Genomic DNA, 19,641 nt, shown 5'->3' with positions numbered 1-19,641 from the left:
TACAAAATATTATACAATAATTCAAAAATAGAAATTTAATAATAACAAAATAAATAAAAAGTATACCAAAATCTATATAATAATTTATAAATATAGGTAGAACTAGTAATGAAAGACTTTGTTGTAAATCTTCTAGTGGAGCATTGATTGGTGATTAGTATTAAAGGACGGTGGTACTCACTACTACTCAGTGTGATGGGGATCATGTGGATGGTTAGCTAAGCCAAAAAAAAAATGCAATAAATATCAACAAAATATTTATATATATATATACATATATTATATTAATGTGTTAGCTAGGCAGCTTTCTAACATGGTGGATGAGAAAAAAAAAATAATTAACTTGACCCTATTAGACATAGAGAATTCCCAGTTGACAAGAAAGGAAAATTAGTTTGCCCCATTTTTCTCTTTGGGTTACTTAATTTGTGAAAAAAAAAGAAGATTAATAATATTAATATTATTATTATGTAGTGTAGCACAGAATATCCTTACATGTGGCCTATAGACATATATATACATATAAATAAATATATAATTTATTTAATTTTTGAATATATATATGTATAAAATAGTGAGGGAGAGAAGAATTTGTTTCGAAACCTGCAGGGGGTTCAACCACCACCTACCTTTTTCTCCTTGGCCAACAAACGATGTTAAATGAAACAATGAATTCTTTAACCTGCTGTCTGTGATCTGTGACTCATTTTAGTCTACATTTTCAACTCTCTCTCTCTCTCTCTCTCTCTCTCTCTCTCTCTCTCTTATGTCTTTCTTTCTCTTTCTCTCTCTTCTCTCCATTGAAGTTTTAAGAGAGTTCTACTACTCCCACACGCTTTCATAAAAATGGAGCCATATTGGGAGAGAGTCAAGAAGTTTGGGCATAGTGGGACGTTTCTCATTTCACCACTCCACAAATTTTAGAGTATACAAAGAGAGTGAGAGAGATAAGACCACACACCCCCCCCAAAACGCCAATTAACCCTAGCTATAGATATAGTATTGTTATTATTATTATTTGACTACGTTTTTCTCTTTTATAAGTTGGGATATCTCGTTTGTACTTTTTGGCTTATGTAGTGATCACTTTTAATAACACTAACTTTGTTAAGAGAATAAAAGTGTTATTATTAGAAGAAAAGAAAAAAAAATGACCATCTTCTCTAGCTATCTATTAACCCAATGAGTACTTTCTTCTTCTTCTCTTTGTCATTGTAACGGTTCTCATATTTCTGATCATCAAGTCCTGCTCTAATATTCTTAGCCTCGTTTCTCTCTATTGATATTATATATATAATGGTGGGAGTGGCGAGAACCGTCAGATCGGTTTTGTTATTTACAGGAAGATTGATAAACGACACAGTGAGCTTTGTCGTTTTCTCTATTCTCGACCTTGTTGATCTCTTCCTCTGCTTGCTTTACAGAATAGCAGATTTTTTCATCGAAGCAGAGTGGAAAGCTTGCTATTGCTCTCCTTCAAAGGAAGCCATAACCAACAGTGGTAAGATCTTGGTCTCCGAACATGGCGAGTCAAAGATTGTTTGCCTCAGCTCCACCAAGCTCCGGTTGGAGGAGATCTCCGATACCCTTTACAGGAGACCTTCGTTGTTGACTGAGGTCTCTAAGTTGACCGTTAACGAGCTTAAGAGACTCAAGCTTGATGGGTTAACTACAAGTAGTAATAATAATGGTAATATCAATGTGATAAACTCTTCTGATAATCATCATCACCATCATCATCAGAAGAATATTGTGAGTAATAAGAAAGGCACATCAGTTAGGTCAACATTCACGGTTAACTCCACCATTGTTGAAATGCTTCAAGGTAAGATTGGAGGGAACCAATCTCACATTCGAATCCCAAGATGGTCCGATTGTGATTGTAAGTTTTGTACTTGTTGGACCTCTTCTAGTAAAGAAGCTCTCTATGTCAAATCCGAAGGGCCTAGAGGTATAATAATGATAAAGCGTGTTTTTTTTTTATTAATTATGTCACTCTTATGCTTAGCTGACAATTCTATTTCTTTTGTCTTTTTAATAAATGGGGTTTTGTTTTGTTTTTTTATTTCTTTTTATAATCAGATTCGGCTCAAGAAAATGTACTATTCATTCATGGATTCATCTCATCATCGGCGTTTTGGACCGAAACGGTGTTCCCAAACTTGTCAAGTGAAGCCAAAACGACATATCGTTTATTTGCCATCGATCTACTTGGATTTGGAAGGAGTCCAAAGCCAACGGACTCTCTCTACACGCTGAGAGAGCATTTGGATATGATCGAACGGTCTGTTCTCGAACCCCACAAAGTAAAGTCGTTCCACATTGTGGCTCATTCTTTGGGCTGCATTTTGGCCTTGGCCCTAGCTGTCAAGCACCCTGGTTCGGTCAAGTCCCTAACTTTACTTGCCCCAGTAAGTTTTTCTCAAAACCATGTCAAGTTATAAAAGTTGAAATGTTTTTTATATATATATATATTTATGGGGATTTTATTTTATGTTTGATGGCAGCCATATTTCCCAGTACCAAAGGGTGAACAAGCGACTCAATACGTGATGAGAAGGGTGGCGCCGAGGCGAGTGTGGCCACCAATAGCGTTTGGTGCGTCACTTGCGTGTTGGTACGAGCATATCAGCCGAACCATTTGTCTAGTTATATGCAAGAACCATCGGTTGGTGGAGTTTCTTGTGAAGCTAATTACTCGAAACAGGTAATAAAGAAATTCGATCAACTAGTTTCACCCACTTTTTTTTTTTTCCAACCAAAAAGAAACAAACATTAAAAAGAGTTCAAATTCATAGGATTCGCTCAACGACCTTGTGATTTTTTTTTATATATATGCATCCTCGTGACGTTAATTAATTGAGAATTTCTAAGGTATTACTAGTTAATCTAATATCGAATCACGTATTTGGATTTAATAAATATTATGAGATATAATTAACTACCCATAGAATATTTTGTGTGATTTTGAACACCTTAAGATATAAAATAATAATACCCTAATTAATTTTAATTATTTACTATATTAATTATATTTGTGGTAGTAATTTTTATGTCACCAGTTGAAGAATAAGAGTGTATAAATGAAAATAATTTGGAGTAACTTGCTAATAATAACAGTATTAGAGGATAAATAAATTATTAGGTCTATATAACTATTATTATCATTATGTGAATTTAATTCACTTCTTGAGTTATTACTGTTTTATTCAGCTATATATCATACTTTTTTTTTGTTTTTGCATTTTGATGGGCCCTATGATATGAGATTCACATAAAAATGAAATCTACATACCATTAAATGGTTAGGATATATGTTGCCCATTGATAGGATAACACTTCTCATCCCTTAAATATTGTGTCATCCCCACACTTATATATAAATATATATTTATATATACATATACATATACATATATACAGAGTAATGATATTTCCACTCAAAATATGTACTCAAATATTACACACATTAACGTATATATCACTGTATTTTAAAACTGTGAGTTACAATTTTATTAAATATGATTATTTTGGCTAAACTGTCACATCACTGTATAATGTTTGAGTGCATATTTTGGGTGCACATATCATTACTCATATATATATATATATATTGAATGTAATCTCTTCCCCTGTTGCTTTTGGTGTTCTTTGAAGCTATGGACCCTTTTGTATTGTGTATGGATAAAAGAGAAATATTAAGGGTATCTTAGGGGTACTTAACACTATAGGACTTATCATAATGCTATTGATTTGTATCAATGTCACGTTCTATAAGGTATTAAAACCCTAGAATGTCTTATTGCAATGCTATGGATAAAATGGTCCTGGCCAACCAATCAACAATATTGACACTACAAATAAATGTATTATTTAGTGACAACATTTTAATCTCAACATATATTTTGTGTGACTAAATATTATTTTTAGTCACAACAAAAAATTTGTCTGTAACTAAAGTCATACTTAATCATAAGTTGTCATTAATATAATTTTAATCACAACCTATTACTTTTAGTGATAAAATTTTGTTATAACTAAAAATATATTTAGTGACAATAAATTATGATTTTTGTGACGAATATTTTTAGCCACAGACTATTTAGTGATGACTTAAATAATATAATTTTTCTTAAGTAACAAATTTTCTTACCTGTAGTCACAAATTTTATTATCACTAAACTAAGATATTTTGTAGTGTGAGCATCTTATAAATATATATATATATACACATAAATATATTTTATTCTAGGAGCAATTAACCGTAATTGATACAATTAATTACCAATCTTTTGCTTCTTGACTCTAAAAAGAAGAAGATAAGGGATTGTATCACTTTAAAGCATTGATATCTGATTAGATAAACTCATTCTTTTTATATATATATATATATATATTTCTATTGTTGAATTTAATTAATTCACTTCTGAAAAGTCATCATCATTAAAGCCTAAACTTTACATATAATGATAAAAATAGGATCTACCTATATAGTAGTGTCGCTTTAAATGTAGAGGCACCAATAGTAGTCATAAAGGTTTTAATTATAAGAATAATTAATTTTTAGTATAAACAACAAAAGCCATGTCCATCCCAATTAAAGAAGGCCGCTCTTGATTGTTGTACATTGGCGGTGTTAATTATATATTAGTTGAGATAGAGACACATTAACAAGGTGGGGTATATATATATAAAAATATATACAAAAAAATTATGCTTTCTAATTATTAATTATTGAGTAGTTGTGAACATTCCTTTGCACTTTAATTCTTAAATATATATTTATTTAAACGAAGACTTAGAATTAGTACTGCTCTATAGTAATTATTAATTAATAGAGAATATATATGTATATATAATACTTCTTGTGCTGGTGGACAAGAATTGAAATTCCCACCTTCTGTGACACATTATAATAAAAAAAAAATGCAGCCTAAATTAATATATTTTTAATACATATTATATAGTTTTTTTTTTTGTTTGCCCTATCCAATTAGTTTGGCAGCTGTTCAATTTCATTATTATTGATTCCTTAGATCTTTGAAAAAGACTCCTATCTGCCCAATTATATATATTGTCAATGCATCTTTAATAATAATTTATAAACTAGTTTCAAAATCTAACCAAGTAGATTTTAATATATGGTTTGGTTTCACAGGTTGAGAACATTCTTGCTTGAAGGATTTTTCTGTCACACCCACAACGCTGCATGGCATACTCTTCACAACATAATATGTGGCACCGCCGCCAAGTTAGACACCTACTTGACGGTGGTCCGCGATCGTTTGAGCTGCGATGTCCACGTCTTTCACGGCGAAGACGACGAGCTCATTCCGGTGGAGTGTAGTCACAATGTTAAGGCCAAAATCCCTAGAGCTCATGTCAAAATAATCAACAAAAAAGATCACATTACTATTGTTGTTGGCCGCCAGAAAGCCTTCGCTTCTGAATTGGAGCAAATTTGGAGAAATTCAAGTACTCAAAGTTGAAAAATTAATTGATTGATTCAACTCATCAATTAATAATTAATAATGGTCAAGTTAAGTATACCCAAGTTTTGTGTGATGAAATGAAAGCATCACATAGCTATATATATATATATAAATACATATATATATCCGGATCAGTCTGTCCATGTGTTTTTATAATGTTTGATTTTCTACCAATATGTGGAAAAAAAAAGTAGTAAATTAATTTTATTTTAATATATATATTATTGATCATTAATTTTCTTTTCCACCATGATCATAAGGATCCAAGTTATTTTAGGGTTTTCTTAGGGTCAATTTCTGGGTGCAGTGATGTCATGTGGGTTTGTACTGAAATCATGATATAGCTCTTGCCATTATTATTGTAATTAATGCAACTTATTATAGCTTGGAAAAATAATATAAAATAAAGAGAGAGTAGAGAATATATATAGTGAATATTATTGTGAAGTATTAAAATTGTTGCACAGCTTTTGTTTTACACTATATTCGAACATCATTGTACAGCCTTCTTTGTGTTCGAATATCATCATTATTATACCTCAACTAAAAAAATTGCAATTTATTGAAGAAGAAAAAATATACAAAAAGGTCGTTACTAAAATATTAAACATATAGTCCCAATATTAAAAAAAATTGACAAAAATATATTATTGAGATAATATATATATAATGAGTTAGGGTATGAGTTCGTTGCAGTCAGCACAGTTTGGATACTTAAATTTTTTTGAAGACAATTATATTATTGTCATTTAAGATATTCTGTGAAATTTTAAAAATTTCTAATAATTTATAATACTAAAAATAAAATTCAAATAATTAAATTTTACTGGTACATACAAACAAAAACTGACACTAGTACAACATTAAAGACATCATGCACTGAAGTACTGCCCTAATTAGTTATACCATATTTATTATATAAAACATTAAATTGAATTTTCACAGTCAAAAGTTTTTTATCACATATATTTTTAATATCTTAGGACGTTTTTTCTAATTAATAATAGATATCGCAATTTAGTCACACATTATGTTGGGACTAAAATTAATATTTATTTTTTTGTCAAAAAAAAACTAGTATTTGTTTTTTTAGCACACAAATGAGATAGGTGGAATTTAGTATACTGTAATAAATAGTTGAACTATCTTTATATATGATAAATATATATAATTATATTTATGTAGAAATTAAAGTATGTATGGATAGAATCATTAATCGAGCAAAGTACTATGGTCAGTATACTGCATAAATTAGTCAATAAATTTTTTTTCCAGTCTGACGAATACTATGGGAATTGATTAATTTTGTAAATTAACGACATATATTATATACAATAAATATTAATGTTGGTCTTACATTCAGCCTTTTCAGTGTTCTGTATTGAATCTGTACATGAAAAATGCCATCAAATTTTCTCGTGGGTCTACTTGACTACTTCCTCAACAACAACCATTTATTTTCTATCTCCTGCATTAAATATCATTTATTTTCTAGCTAAATATCGTTTCAGTATATATATATATATATATATATATATTTTCGAGCTAAATATCAGAATTTTTCTACAAACCAATCGTATCCAACATAACTTAAAGTGGCAAATGGTGTGATGCGTCAAAGGATGATTGGCGATAAGTACTCAATAATTTCATCCATATATATCCATCGATGGTAACATTGATTTTTGTCATTATAAATTATTATTCAATGACTAAAATTAATTTGAGGTAGTGGATTGTTTATACTCCTTTTTGGCCCAATGACATGGCAAGCATGTGGCCAAATAGGAGGATTGCTGTGATTAGTAGAGTATCTAAATCTAATTTTATCATTTTAAAAATTTGAAAATAGTGGGACCTATAAGAATAAGTGATTGGTAAGATGTTTTTTAAAATAAAATTCAAATCAGTATTCTAAACAGTTTTTAGATATTGAACCAATCACATTTTCAAAAACATATTTTCAAACTATATATTCAGGTTTTATTTTAGAAACATATTTTTTGAAAATGTAATTTTCTAATCACGAACCAATCAGACCCTAATTATTCCTTATCATTGTTTAGTTTAATAGGCTCAGGTCGTCTGTTTTGAGGTGGTCATCCATGGTACCAACGTTTTGCTGATTATGTGGCTACATTGGGATGCTCTCTTACAGTGTCTCAGATCACTTAATATTTATTTATCGTCATAGCAGCGATATGACTTATATTCTTCTTTATGTGGATGTCATTATCCTTGCTGCTTCTTCAAATGCTCTTCGACAATCCATAATGTCTAAACTTAATTATGAGTTTGCAATGAAGGATTTGGATGCTCTAAGTTATTTTTTGGGTATGTCTGTTATACGATATTTGGGTATTTTTCTTCCACAAAAGAAATATGCAAAAGAAATTATTGAGCGAGTCAGTATGTCTTCTTGCAAACCATCTCCTACACCGGAAGATACCAAAGCAAAACTTAGTCTCTCTTCAAGTAATCTCTATTTTTAGAATATGTATATTCGATGTATATTTTTATGATTTGTCAACGTTATTATAGCCATAATAGCTTATATACGTAAATGTAGCCATGAATTTAGCTTGTAATATTGTATATATTGATTGAAAAGCAATAAGATTGATTTAGCTTGTAATATTGTATATATTGATTGAAAAGCAATAAGATTGATTGTGATGGTAAATTCCTCCACAAATGAAATTAACACAAACCATACATACAAATAATAAAGAAAAAAAAAGAACACACGTGATTAAAAAAAAAAGTATTGATCAATTAAATACATGCATTGTATTGAACCAAATGCTAGTTGGTCTAGCAGCCGAACAAGCTGAGATATATATCGTGCAAAGAGTTTTAGGCCACAAGCTCTGGTGTTGGCTAATAAATATTTTGGGTCTTTTTTAAAAAATATATATTTTTGGTTTACTTTACTATCACAGGGGGCCAATAGGATCACCACAAACTTCATCGAATCAAGTTAAAGTTATCCATTTTTCAATTTTGCAGTTGGACATATTTTCGAATCTTAATAAATGTTTTGTAATAATGTCAGTGAGTCTCAAATATGTAAGAATAATTTATATGTACCGACATAATTATATGTTGCTTATGTATTAACATGTAAGGATAACTATATAATTGGTATTGTATGTTATCACCACCATATTATAATGGGATAGACATAACGTACTAACACACCCGGGGCTCATATACACGCTCTCAACGTCTTTAGGCCAGCCCATTGAACCAAGACAACTAATCCTCTAATTGGGTATCTAGGCCCAATAAATCCATTATGGTTTATAAAAAGGGCTACACTCTTTTATTAAAGGTGTGTGGACAATGGGTGTTTTAGAGGAAAAATGTGAGAGAGTAGAATTTATCTATACCCCAAGCACCCACTTGATCTTTGATGTGTAGGTGGCTGAATTGTGATGAGCATAGTAATGGACAATGATGGTTAGAAATATGATTTTAACCCCAATAATGTGTTTTGGGGGTTACAAAATCATTTGAGAGGGTTTGGAACCGTTTGGAAAAACAGAACAATTTTAAGTGCTGAAAATGGTCAGTGAATGTTGGTGGCCGCGACCTGTGGGACAGAGACTAGTGGCCGCGGCCACCAATGTCTCTGGTCGCGGCCACATGCCAAAAACTGATCATTTTTTTAGTTTTTTTAATCTTTGTTGAACGACTCAAATAACTCACAAATCTCATTTTTAATTCCATATTAATCCAATTAAACATTGGTAACAGCCATGGGGGTTGGTGGAATTTGAAATTCAAAGGGTGTCTCTAAACTTTATAAATAGGAGCCTATAGCTCACTTGTATGACACAATATTTCTATCCATTAGAGCACTTGGCTAGAAACACCTTGAGACTTGATAATTCCAAAAAGCATTTCCTATAATCTGTGAGAGATCCCTTAGTGCTTGAGTTAGGGGGAAATAAGCTTTTGGACAAAGGTTTCAAACCTTGTTCAAGTTGGTAATCCCCAACACTCTTCACTTTGGTAGTGTGAGTGAGAGTTGTTTATCTTTTGTTTCTTGTTCCTTTATTTCATTCCATTGCTTTTCATCTTTATATTGTTCTTCTCTATTTACTTGTATTTCTTGTTCAAGAGTTGTAATCTTCTCTTTTCTTTTGTTTCAAACACTTTACTTTATTTGTAACATTTTGCTTAGAGTAGTATTTTACTATTCTCTTCTTCTTCATCATCTTCTTCATTTTCTTTGTTTATTTGTAATTTTCAGTTATAGAGTTGTAACTATTTTTAATCAATCATTATTTATTTGTAATATATTACATAGAGTTGTAATTTATTATTATTTCCATTGAGGCAAAATACATATTTTCCTAACAAATTCTTATTTTTAGAATTTCATTTGGCTCAATCAAGCCTTGAGAAGGCAACTGACAAGGACACCTGAATTCAATGGATTAAATTTGTTTTGGAAAGACACCAAGACCATGACTATTGTTATTCTCAGTGGAGACAATGATTTTTTTATATTATTACGATAGAGTACATTGCTCATTGTACGCCCAGATTTTCCCACGAACTGATTAGCAGGCCGGGCTGCGGCCTAACCATGATTACCTCATGATCATCTCCAGGGACCGGAGTTTCTGTCGTAATGTCGTGCCTTCTTAGCTCGAGGAAGGCCCAAGAGCTCGCCTTCACTGCCCAAGGCCGGGGCAGGGATTCCGAAGGCCGAAGACCGAGCTAAGTATGAAGCTCGTGGTACGAGCTTCATATGGAGGCTATGACCCTTTGTGAAGTCAACACACGCAAGGTAAACGTGTATATATCAGGCATCACGTGTCTGATATCCCCTTGACTTCTCGGACACGCAGCAGGAACGTGCGTATTCAGACACCCACGACTGGGTTGGGCCGTGCGGCCCATTATCTCCTTACCTATTGATTTGACCACACTTATGTGTCAGGTTTAGGAATTAATCATGAATGTCACAGAATTGATACGACAAGTAAGAAGGTCACGGGATGACCTTCTTACCAACTTCCAGGTGCCTTCTCCTATATATAGGGAGACCCTGGGAGTTGATAGGGGTTGGAAAAATAATCTCTTGTAAGAAATACTCTGTAATCAAGTATTCAGTATAAATCAATAATATTGACTAGTGGAGTAGAAGGATTTTAACCTTCGAACCACTTAAAAAACGTGTCTCGAGTCACCTCTTTCATCCTCTAAGATCATATATCTGTTTCGGTTCTACATTTGGCACTAGTCCCTTTCTCTTCTTCTCTTAATTACCTGTTGGTGAAGAACCGCGTCAACACTCATATTTTATGATACTGATCTAATATCTGGAGACAAGTAAAACCTTTATTTGATAGTCTTTGTCGGATGAATTTTTTTAGAAAAGCCTTGCATGGTCTAAGTATTTAGATTCTTCATTATGAGATCAACAGAAAGCTGGATTGACTCATAGTTTATGTTGACTAATTTTTTATGTGAGTAATGTTTCAATTTCATTGAGAACTTTGGAATAGTCTAAAGTGTAATGTATTGTGAAAGACCTAAAGTCGATGTGTATTGATAATGACGAGAGATAAATTTTGAGATTGTTCCATACATTCTTATTGAAGGTAGCCTTGAGTTTACTCAAGTATACGTGTAATGTCCCGAAATCCCTAATGCGGTTTAATGGCTGGATTAGTAGGCCGGGAGGGCCATAACTGTTTAATTACGCCACTAAATTAATATGTGCATGTGCATGTGCATGTTTATATGAATTATATTATAATATGATGTTATATGCATGCATGTGGGTCCATATTTGATTATTAGGGTGTTTTGATAATTTGGCCCATTGAGGGCATATTTGTGTATTTTGGTGCATATTGTGAATTATGGATGAGATCCCATTATTATGGAGATATATTCGAGCTATTCGGCATGAGACAGTCTTATATTTTGAATTAGCGGTTTTGTCATAACGGGGTCTTTTATTGGGATATTGAGTTATGAGGATGTTATTTGATGATAAATTGGGAGTTATTGAGATCAGGAGGAAATTCTGGAAGTTTTGACTATAATGCCTCCGGGAGTGTTTTTGGGACCTCGAGCACTAGGTTTTATTTGAGGTTACTTAAGCTTGAAGTAGCTTGTCAGATAGAACCGTACGTTAGAAAACCCTTAATCTCTTCCTGTTAGTTCATTTTATCGTTCGAGGCATTATCGAAGAAATCTTGAGTTCTAGGAGACGGAATCAAGCGAGGATCGAAGCATATCGATCCTAGGAAAGATTAGAAGCTTCTTGACCGAAAGATTTGACGAGAAACAACCCAATCAAAGGTAATCTAAGCTTTAAGTTTTGAGTTATTAGAGTTTCTAAGCTTCGAATAGGATTTTGTGAATCATTGAGTTTTTGGTTCGTTTGAGCCTCGGGATTTGATGGTTTTGGATCATTGAGAAGTTTGAGAACTTTGATTTTTGGATTTGGAAGTGTTTAGGTATGTTTTTGGAGAGTTTGGGATGAAGGAAAATGAGGTTTTTGGCTGGGCTAGTGGTAGGGTTGCAGCTCTGTTCTAGGGCGCCGCGACCTAGGCTCGATGAAGGAGGTGGCTTGCTGTCTGAACAGTTAGGGCCGCGGCTCTAGGCACAGGCAGAGGTGGGTTTGGCTTCTGTTTGGGGGTAGGCCGCGGCGCAAGGCTGGTGTAGGGGAGCGATGCTTTAGGGAATTTTTGGCCAAAATTGTGTTTTAATTATGGGAACTCAAACCTTATGCCTCGGGATCGTTCCTACTACCCGGTTTAATAGGATTCGATGTCCCGGAGGCTTGGTCTTGGTCTGGGAACCTTTTATTATTCATTTTATTGATGGAATCCCATATTTGATTATGCCTAGGTGACCGCTAAAGGACTAAAAGTCATATCGTTCTCAATGGTTGTTCTTTTATTCATTCTCGCTCGAATCAGAGGTAAGAAAACTGCACCCTGTGTATATGACATGCATGATTGTTGTTGAGGCATGTTGGTTGATAAATGTGGACATTAATTGCATATTAAATGCTTATCAGAGCTTTCTTACTTGTGTATGACACTGATTAGTTAGGGACGGCACTGGTCGCATATTACTGACCTGTAAGTCAGAAACGACATAAGCATCCTGAATGCAGGGCCGATTAAAGAATACATCTAATCGAAATCAGCGTTGAATGTCTCTAGGGACATTAATTCTGGACCGACCCTAAGGTCGATGAAACTTACAATCGCTTGACTATTCTAAGACTAGTTACTCAGAGCTAGGGCCAAAGGCCTAGATGACTGTTTTGTCACATGGCTAGGGAGCGGAATCCCATGGTTGTAACTCTATGTTCATGCGATAGGTTATGTTGGCGACTCATCATCATGCACCTATCCTGTTTCTGTTTAAGCTAATGAAATGTTCACTTATTTGTAAAGCCCTGGTGACCCTATCGTCACATGGCTAGAGGGAACGGAACTCATCTTAGTGACTTTTGCGACTGTCACTCATCTGTTTTGGACTGAAAGTCCTGAATGATTATTATGATCATTGTTGATATTATATTTATGATATATTGTGTTTTTCTTGCCGGGCCTTGGCTCATGGTTGCTATGTGGTGCAGGTAAAGGGAAAGAAAAGCTCACCCAGCCTTGAGTGGAGAGCTTTGGTGTTGTTGTGTACATATGCGGCCGCTTGACCACCACGGCCAAGGAGTTCTCAGAGGAACTAGGGGGTTTACCCTATTTTTGCCGCTAAGGTTGGCAGGTTGTAAATTTAGACAGTAATGGCCATTTTGGAGTTGTAAAGAACTTGTAAACATTTTTTATGGGCCCATGAACAGTTTTATATATTAAATAAAATATATCATTTATTTTTTATTGGTTTTCCACCTCAGCCTGTTAATAACACTTAGAAGCACATTTTTAACCAAAGAACTCGGGTAGCGATCTTGATGCATGTTGGATGTTTAAATGTGAACATTGATAACATATAAAATTCTTAGCAATCTTGCTCACTTGTGTATGATTATTATTGAGGCATGTCGGGTGATTAAATGTGATGCATATGACGCACGAGAAACATGTGTTTAGGGCATGCCGTGAATGTTGAATATGAGACTGATCAGAGCTTGAGTCTCTGTGTTTGTGCATGTACATAATTGTACTATCAACTGTTATAAAGCATGTTGAATGCCCTACGTTTGGATATTTGACATATGATATATGCATGATAGCATTGTTTACTTGTGCGTGGCACTGACTCATTAGTCAGAATTGACAATGGTGTCAGTATCAACTGTGAAGTTGTCACTCATTAGTCAAGTTCGGCAGTGGTATTGCGCACTGGTCACATGGTATTGACTCATAAGTCAAGAACGATCTTAGTATGTTTAACGCAAGCCGATAAAAGATTAGATCTAATCGAAATCTGCATTGCATGACTCAAATGAGCATTAATGCCGGATCGAACTCAAGTTCGATGGAAATTAAAAGCGCTTGTCTAGTCTAAGGGCCAATTATTTAGAGCCAGAGCCAGAAAGGCTAAGGTGACCTACATGTCACATGGCTAGGAGGGTATGGGACCTCCAGAGTATGACTCATTAGTCATTTACACAGAGATAGACTCATTAGTCATTTATCCAGAGCGTGATTCATTAGTCATCTATACAGAGTGAGACTCATTAGTCTTCTATACAAAGTGGGGATCATCATGCACCTATACAAAGTAAGACTCATTAGTCTTCTATACAGGGTGTGACTCATCATTCACCTATACAGAGATAGACTCATTAGTCTTCTATACATGGTGTGATTCATTAGTCACCTATACAGGGTATGACTCATTAGTCATCTATACAGAGTGGGACTCATTAGTCACCTAAGCAGGGTGTGACTCATTAGTCACCCACTCCGAGATTGACTTACTAGTCATTTATTCAAGAAGCAGTTCCCCAGAGATTGACTCATTAGTCATCTATTCTGATGCAAGACCCCATAATCATTTGTTTGCACCTGCTTGCATGCATGAGGAAGGCTATTATTGCTAGGCATGCACATTATGATTTGATGACATGTTATTACTGTTCATGAGCATATTGAGTTTTCTTGCTGGGCTTCGGCTCACGGGTGCTATGTGGTGCAGGTAAAGGTAAAAGAAAGCTGAACCATCATTGAGTTCAAGAGCTTAGGTGACAATGTGTACATATACAGCTGCTCGACCGCCACAGCCGAGGGCTGAAAGAGGTTCTAAGGTTAAACCCTGTTTTGCCGCTTAGATCGACTGGTTGTAAATATTTTCTTGTAATAGACCTTTTAATTATATTTTTGGGATCCCAATGTATACAGTTGACGTTCTAATGAAACGTTACTTCTTAACCAAATTTTTTAATCCTTAAACCGCTAATCATACTTAGTTACACGATTATGGCCAAATGACTTAGTTAGCGAGTTTAGCACTGTTTAAAATGTGCACCGTAACGATCCCTGGAGATTTAGGGCATTACAATATGTGTTTCATTGTCTTAATGTGCTTTATTTTGTTTCATAGTTCTTAGGCTTTCAGTTTCATTGTTCTAATACAATATTTTTATTTGGAGTTGTGTTTTTGTTTAAAGACTTTGACATTGTTTTACTGCATTATTTTGTACAGTACAATGTCTGCTGAATACATCATTATCTCATATTCCATCTTTTTTTTTTATGTTCAAGAATAAGTAATTTTTGGCTGTCATGATTGATGTTCCAAGGAAATGTCATTTAGTTTCAAGTTTTATTTTTTGGTTTCATGTTTTAATTATTTTGTAAACTTTACCATTGTGATTATTACTGCCTTTCTAGAATTTTTAAATGCTGGAGTTAAAAATTAGATTTTGGTCATTGATGTTCAATAACTGAGTATTTTTTGCCTCTGTTGTGTTTTGTATTCCAAAGAAATGAAGCTTTCCTTGGTTTTATGCTTGTCTTTTTTCTTTTTTGGCCTATGATGTTAGAAAATATTGATTATTATGTTGGTGATTATGTGACTTCTTGTGCTCATATTTATATATAGATGCCGGTATATCAAGTCATATAAATGTCCTTAATAATCGGTCTATTATAAAAATTCTGAAATTCTTGTGACGAATAAAGTGAGGATAATTTATTTGTAATAATTAAAATTATGATATAATAATGTAATAATTGAGATTATGATGTAACATTGTATTAATTTTGAAAAGCAATAAAGTTTAAATAATCAGAATATATATATTTTAAGTTTATCATTAGTTGTACAATGTTGTATGTTTCAAAAGTCATCGTCGTTGTCCACCTTCCAAAGCCATCTTCGACATTCAGAAGTTCAATTAGAGAAAAATGAGTCTCTCGTGCAATAATCCCAAAGTGAAGAATAAGAAGAATATCAATAAAATGACATTATTGAGTTTGTAATGACTTGTAATAGACTTGTTGATATTTTTTTATGAAATGTTATTAGTTTAACACTTATCATTAAGCAATGAATATTTTATAATATATGTTTGTTTATTTTATTTTTAATGTTAAGTAATTTATTTGAGAAAAAATATTAAATATTTTTAAAATTAATTACTTTCATTTATTATTTATATTAATTTAATTTAAAAATATAAATAAAACTACCTACCTAAAAATATTTACTTACCAATAAATAAGTGTAGGAAAAAATAGGTATACCACAACATGCCACGTGGACCAATCATTTAGTGCCACATAACCGATAAAAAGGGACAAATTATTATTTGACACGTGGAGCAACCACAAGATGCCAAGTGGCGGTATTGACGTATGCCACGTGTATGCTACTATGAAAACCATGTCAGTAGACACGTAGGATGACATGTCATCAAACATATCATCTGATGACTCATCAATTGATTTATAACTTAGTGAGGTCCATTGATTCTTTTACCTACCAGTATTAATAAGTGTAAGTAAAGACTTTTTCCCCACTAACATTTACCTACCAGTCTCTACCAATTCAATATTAGTAGGTAAACCATATTACCCATCATTAGGCTAGTTTTACCTACACTTACAATTGGTAGGTAAAGACCCCATTTTCTTGTAGTGTGTTAGGTGGACACTTACAACATCCTCATTCATAAATGTAGATTGAGTGGCATGTTATGGGGACATGGTTTATACAGTACAACTGCGATATTTCGTTTCAGTGTCAAGAGTAGTTGACTCTATTGTGAATTTACTGAACTTATGTGATAAATGTCGCAGTCATATATTTCTCTTAAAACTTGCGGAGTCTTGTTATTCCATTAATGATGATGACGTTCCATTTGTAGTGAGAAAGTTGTGGAGTCTTTTATTTGCATTATGACACTCACTTATAGATAACATGTCAATAACTACACTGACAAGGCTTACCTAACCGTGTGTACAGAGAACATACTTATTATGTGGATTGTTTGGTGCCAGAGATGTATTTAATCAGTGGGAGTTACCGTTTTTATATATGATAGACATGTTAAAGATTGCTATTTGTTGTTGAAAACATGCATATTGGGGATCACTCTTTGGCATTATGAGTGCACACTCGTTTGGTAATGATATATTGACGCGAGCCAATGACTTACTCTAGATATCATGTTTGAGTGGATCCATATTGGGAGTTATCCCCGCGCTTTGTGAATCTCCAATGTCTCGTTATGTATCATATTTGTATCATATTGATACAATATGATGCATAATTGGTTTTACAGACAATTGTGTTTCTTGAGATTCTTGTGTATAGACACTATTGTTTAATGAGCACTTGTTGGTGTAATTATGTAGTCTAAGTGGGAGAATGTTAGAATATTTTATATGGACTGACATAATTATATGTTGCTCATGCAGTGTCGTGATTAGCATGTTAGGATAACTATATAATCGATATTTCATGTTATTACCATTGTGCCATAATGGGATGGACATAATGTACTAACACGCTCAGGGCCCATGGACATGCTCTCAACGTCTTTAGGCCAGCCCGTTGGGCCAAGACAACTAATCCTCTCATCGGGTATCTAGGCCCAATATGCCCATTGTGGTTTATAAAAAGGGATACACCCTTTTATTAAAGGTGTGGGGACAATGGGTATTTTAGAGGAAAAATATGAGGGAGTAGTGTTTATCTACACCCCAAGCATCCACTTGATCTTTGATAGGTGGCTGAATTGTGATAAGCATAATTATGGAGAATGATGGTTCATAAACTTGATCACAAATGTAAGTAAAACTTCATTTTATTCATATTATGTTTTATGCCTTAAATAAGATGATTTCATTGTGCAATATTGAACATGAATAAGTTTGATCAATTCTTGATTATTGTTTAATGCTCAATTAATTTCAACAAAATAAACAACATAAATTTAAATATAAATATATATATATATATATAGTGTATTATAGGCTCTCAACATATATACTATTATTGCATTGTTAGTCATTTCAAGTTTCAAGAGCATAAGTCCATTATTTTCTCATAAATATAATTCCCTTTGTCGCTAAATTATTTTTTGGATTTTTTACTTTGATATATTGCTCTTCTTCTTTTTTTCCCTCTAAAAAAGAAATCTCTTATTAAATAAAATAGATAGAGAATAGTAAATGCTCAGCCTTTAGTTAGGTTCATTATCTTGATTAAAAAAAGATATACATTAACAAAAAAAGATTGTAACCCATATGCAAGAAAAGGTTTTATGGATCTCATCATCCTCTTCATACATGCTATTTAACAACATTTTCTGGCACCTCAAAGATTTAATCCAACTCAATCTCCTCATCCTCTTTATCCATATTTTCTAGCTGCTAAAAAATAACAAAATTTGGCTTTGTATCTATAAAATAATTCAAAATTCCAATTGAGTTTATTTTACCCAAAAATAAAATTAGTCGATATGAAATTCAATCAAAACTTACAATAAATTTTTTGGATAGAATCTTGAATCTAATTTCTTTTTCTTTTTAAATTTGAAAAATATTAAGTAGTAACCATTTACCAAATTTCTCAATTTTCAAAGTGGTAACTAGTTACTTGTATACTACAAATATTTTTTTTAAGAGAAAAACTCAATGAATTTATAAACTCATCTTCAATTCAAGAAACAACAACTACATATATCTTTGATCTCTTCATTCGGATGCACACGAAGTGAGAAATTGGCAAGAAATTCTCGCTGCCCCACCCCGTTCCCTAATTAGACGGGGAATCCTCGTCCCATGAGAATTAATCGCCAAGTCCCTGTGGGGAAAATGTGTCCCTACTCTTTATCATTTCTGCCAAAATATCTGGCAACAACCTAAATCTAAAAACTATGATATAATAACTAGTTAACTACTTTACTACTTTTCTTAGTTTCAAAGTAGTAACCAGTTATTAGTCTGTAACAACATTATAAAAAATTACTCGTTACCAATTATCTAGTAACATAATAATAAACGATTACTAATGTGTTTAGTAATAAGTGAGTAACTAGTCATTATTATTTTAGTATTAAGACAGTATACTACAAAATGAACTTCTCAGGTCACTAAAAAGTGCTGCTCAAATAAGTTGACTGAAACTTTTTACATAGGAGCCTTTGACTTGTTAAAATTAACCTTTAAATATAGCAAAACCATCAATTGGTAATTTGGTGCTTCATTTTCACCATTAAATAAGCAATTTCTTGTAGCATTTGGAGGCCACAAAGATCAAACAACTTGAATGCCTATAGAAAAAGTTATGGCAAAATTAAATATGTCTGACATTTATAAAAAGTAGTACACTTCTCAGAAAAATTTGATTTCATATATATTGAATTTGACCTCTGTGTTGCAAATACAAATGAGGAATTTTCAAAAAGTGCAAAACATGAAAGAGTTAGCCCTCTTTCTTAGTTTTTTCTCGATAATTTTTTTTTTAAAAAAACCATGGAATTTGAAGGTATGTAGAGAGGAATACAATTAACCGAAACACGTAGGGGTGTTTGTTTTAACTAGTTGAGTTGCCTTGTAAAGTGCAGAGGGACTTAGGATGTAGGTAATATTAAACTCTTGTGTACAAAATAACTCACTTTACCCTTAAAATACATGTGGGGTCCATACAAATTATTAACTTTACCCCTTTAAAATTTAAACTAAACATAGAAAGG

At 33.0% G+C, this 19,641-nt stretch overlaps 1 protein-coding gene across 1 annotated transcript; it reads left to right on the top strand.

Moving 5' to 3' along the window:
• Window positions 1-602: 602 nt before the first annotated feature.
• LOC133778703 (probable lysophospholipase BODYGUARD 1) lies at window positions 603-5,948 on the top strand. Its single transcript, XM_062218710.1, has 4 exons — window positions 603-1,951; window positions 2,083-2,411; window positions 2,508-2,707; window positions 5,159-5,948. The coding sequence occupies exons 1-4, from the start codon at window positions 1,297-1,299 to the stop codon at window positions 5,487-5,489; spliced, it is 1,515 nt and encodes a 504-aa protein (XP_062074694.1). The 5' UTR covers window positions 603-1,296; the 3' UTR covers window positions 5,490-5,948.
• Window positions 5,949-19,641: the final 13,693 nt, after the last annotated feature.

This window comes from Humulus lupulus, chromosome 5 (assembly GCF_963169125.1).
Source record: "Humulus lupulus chromosome 5, drHumLupu1.1, whole genome shotgun sequence".
NCBI classification, from domain to species: Eukaryota; Viridiplantae; Streptophyta; class Magnoliopsida; order Rosales; family Cannabaceae; genus Humulus; species Humulus lupulus.
Note: the sequence above shows the minus strand (reverse complement) of the source record. Positions and strands in the feature narration are given on the sequence as shown.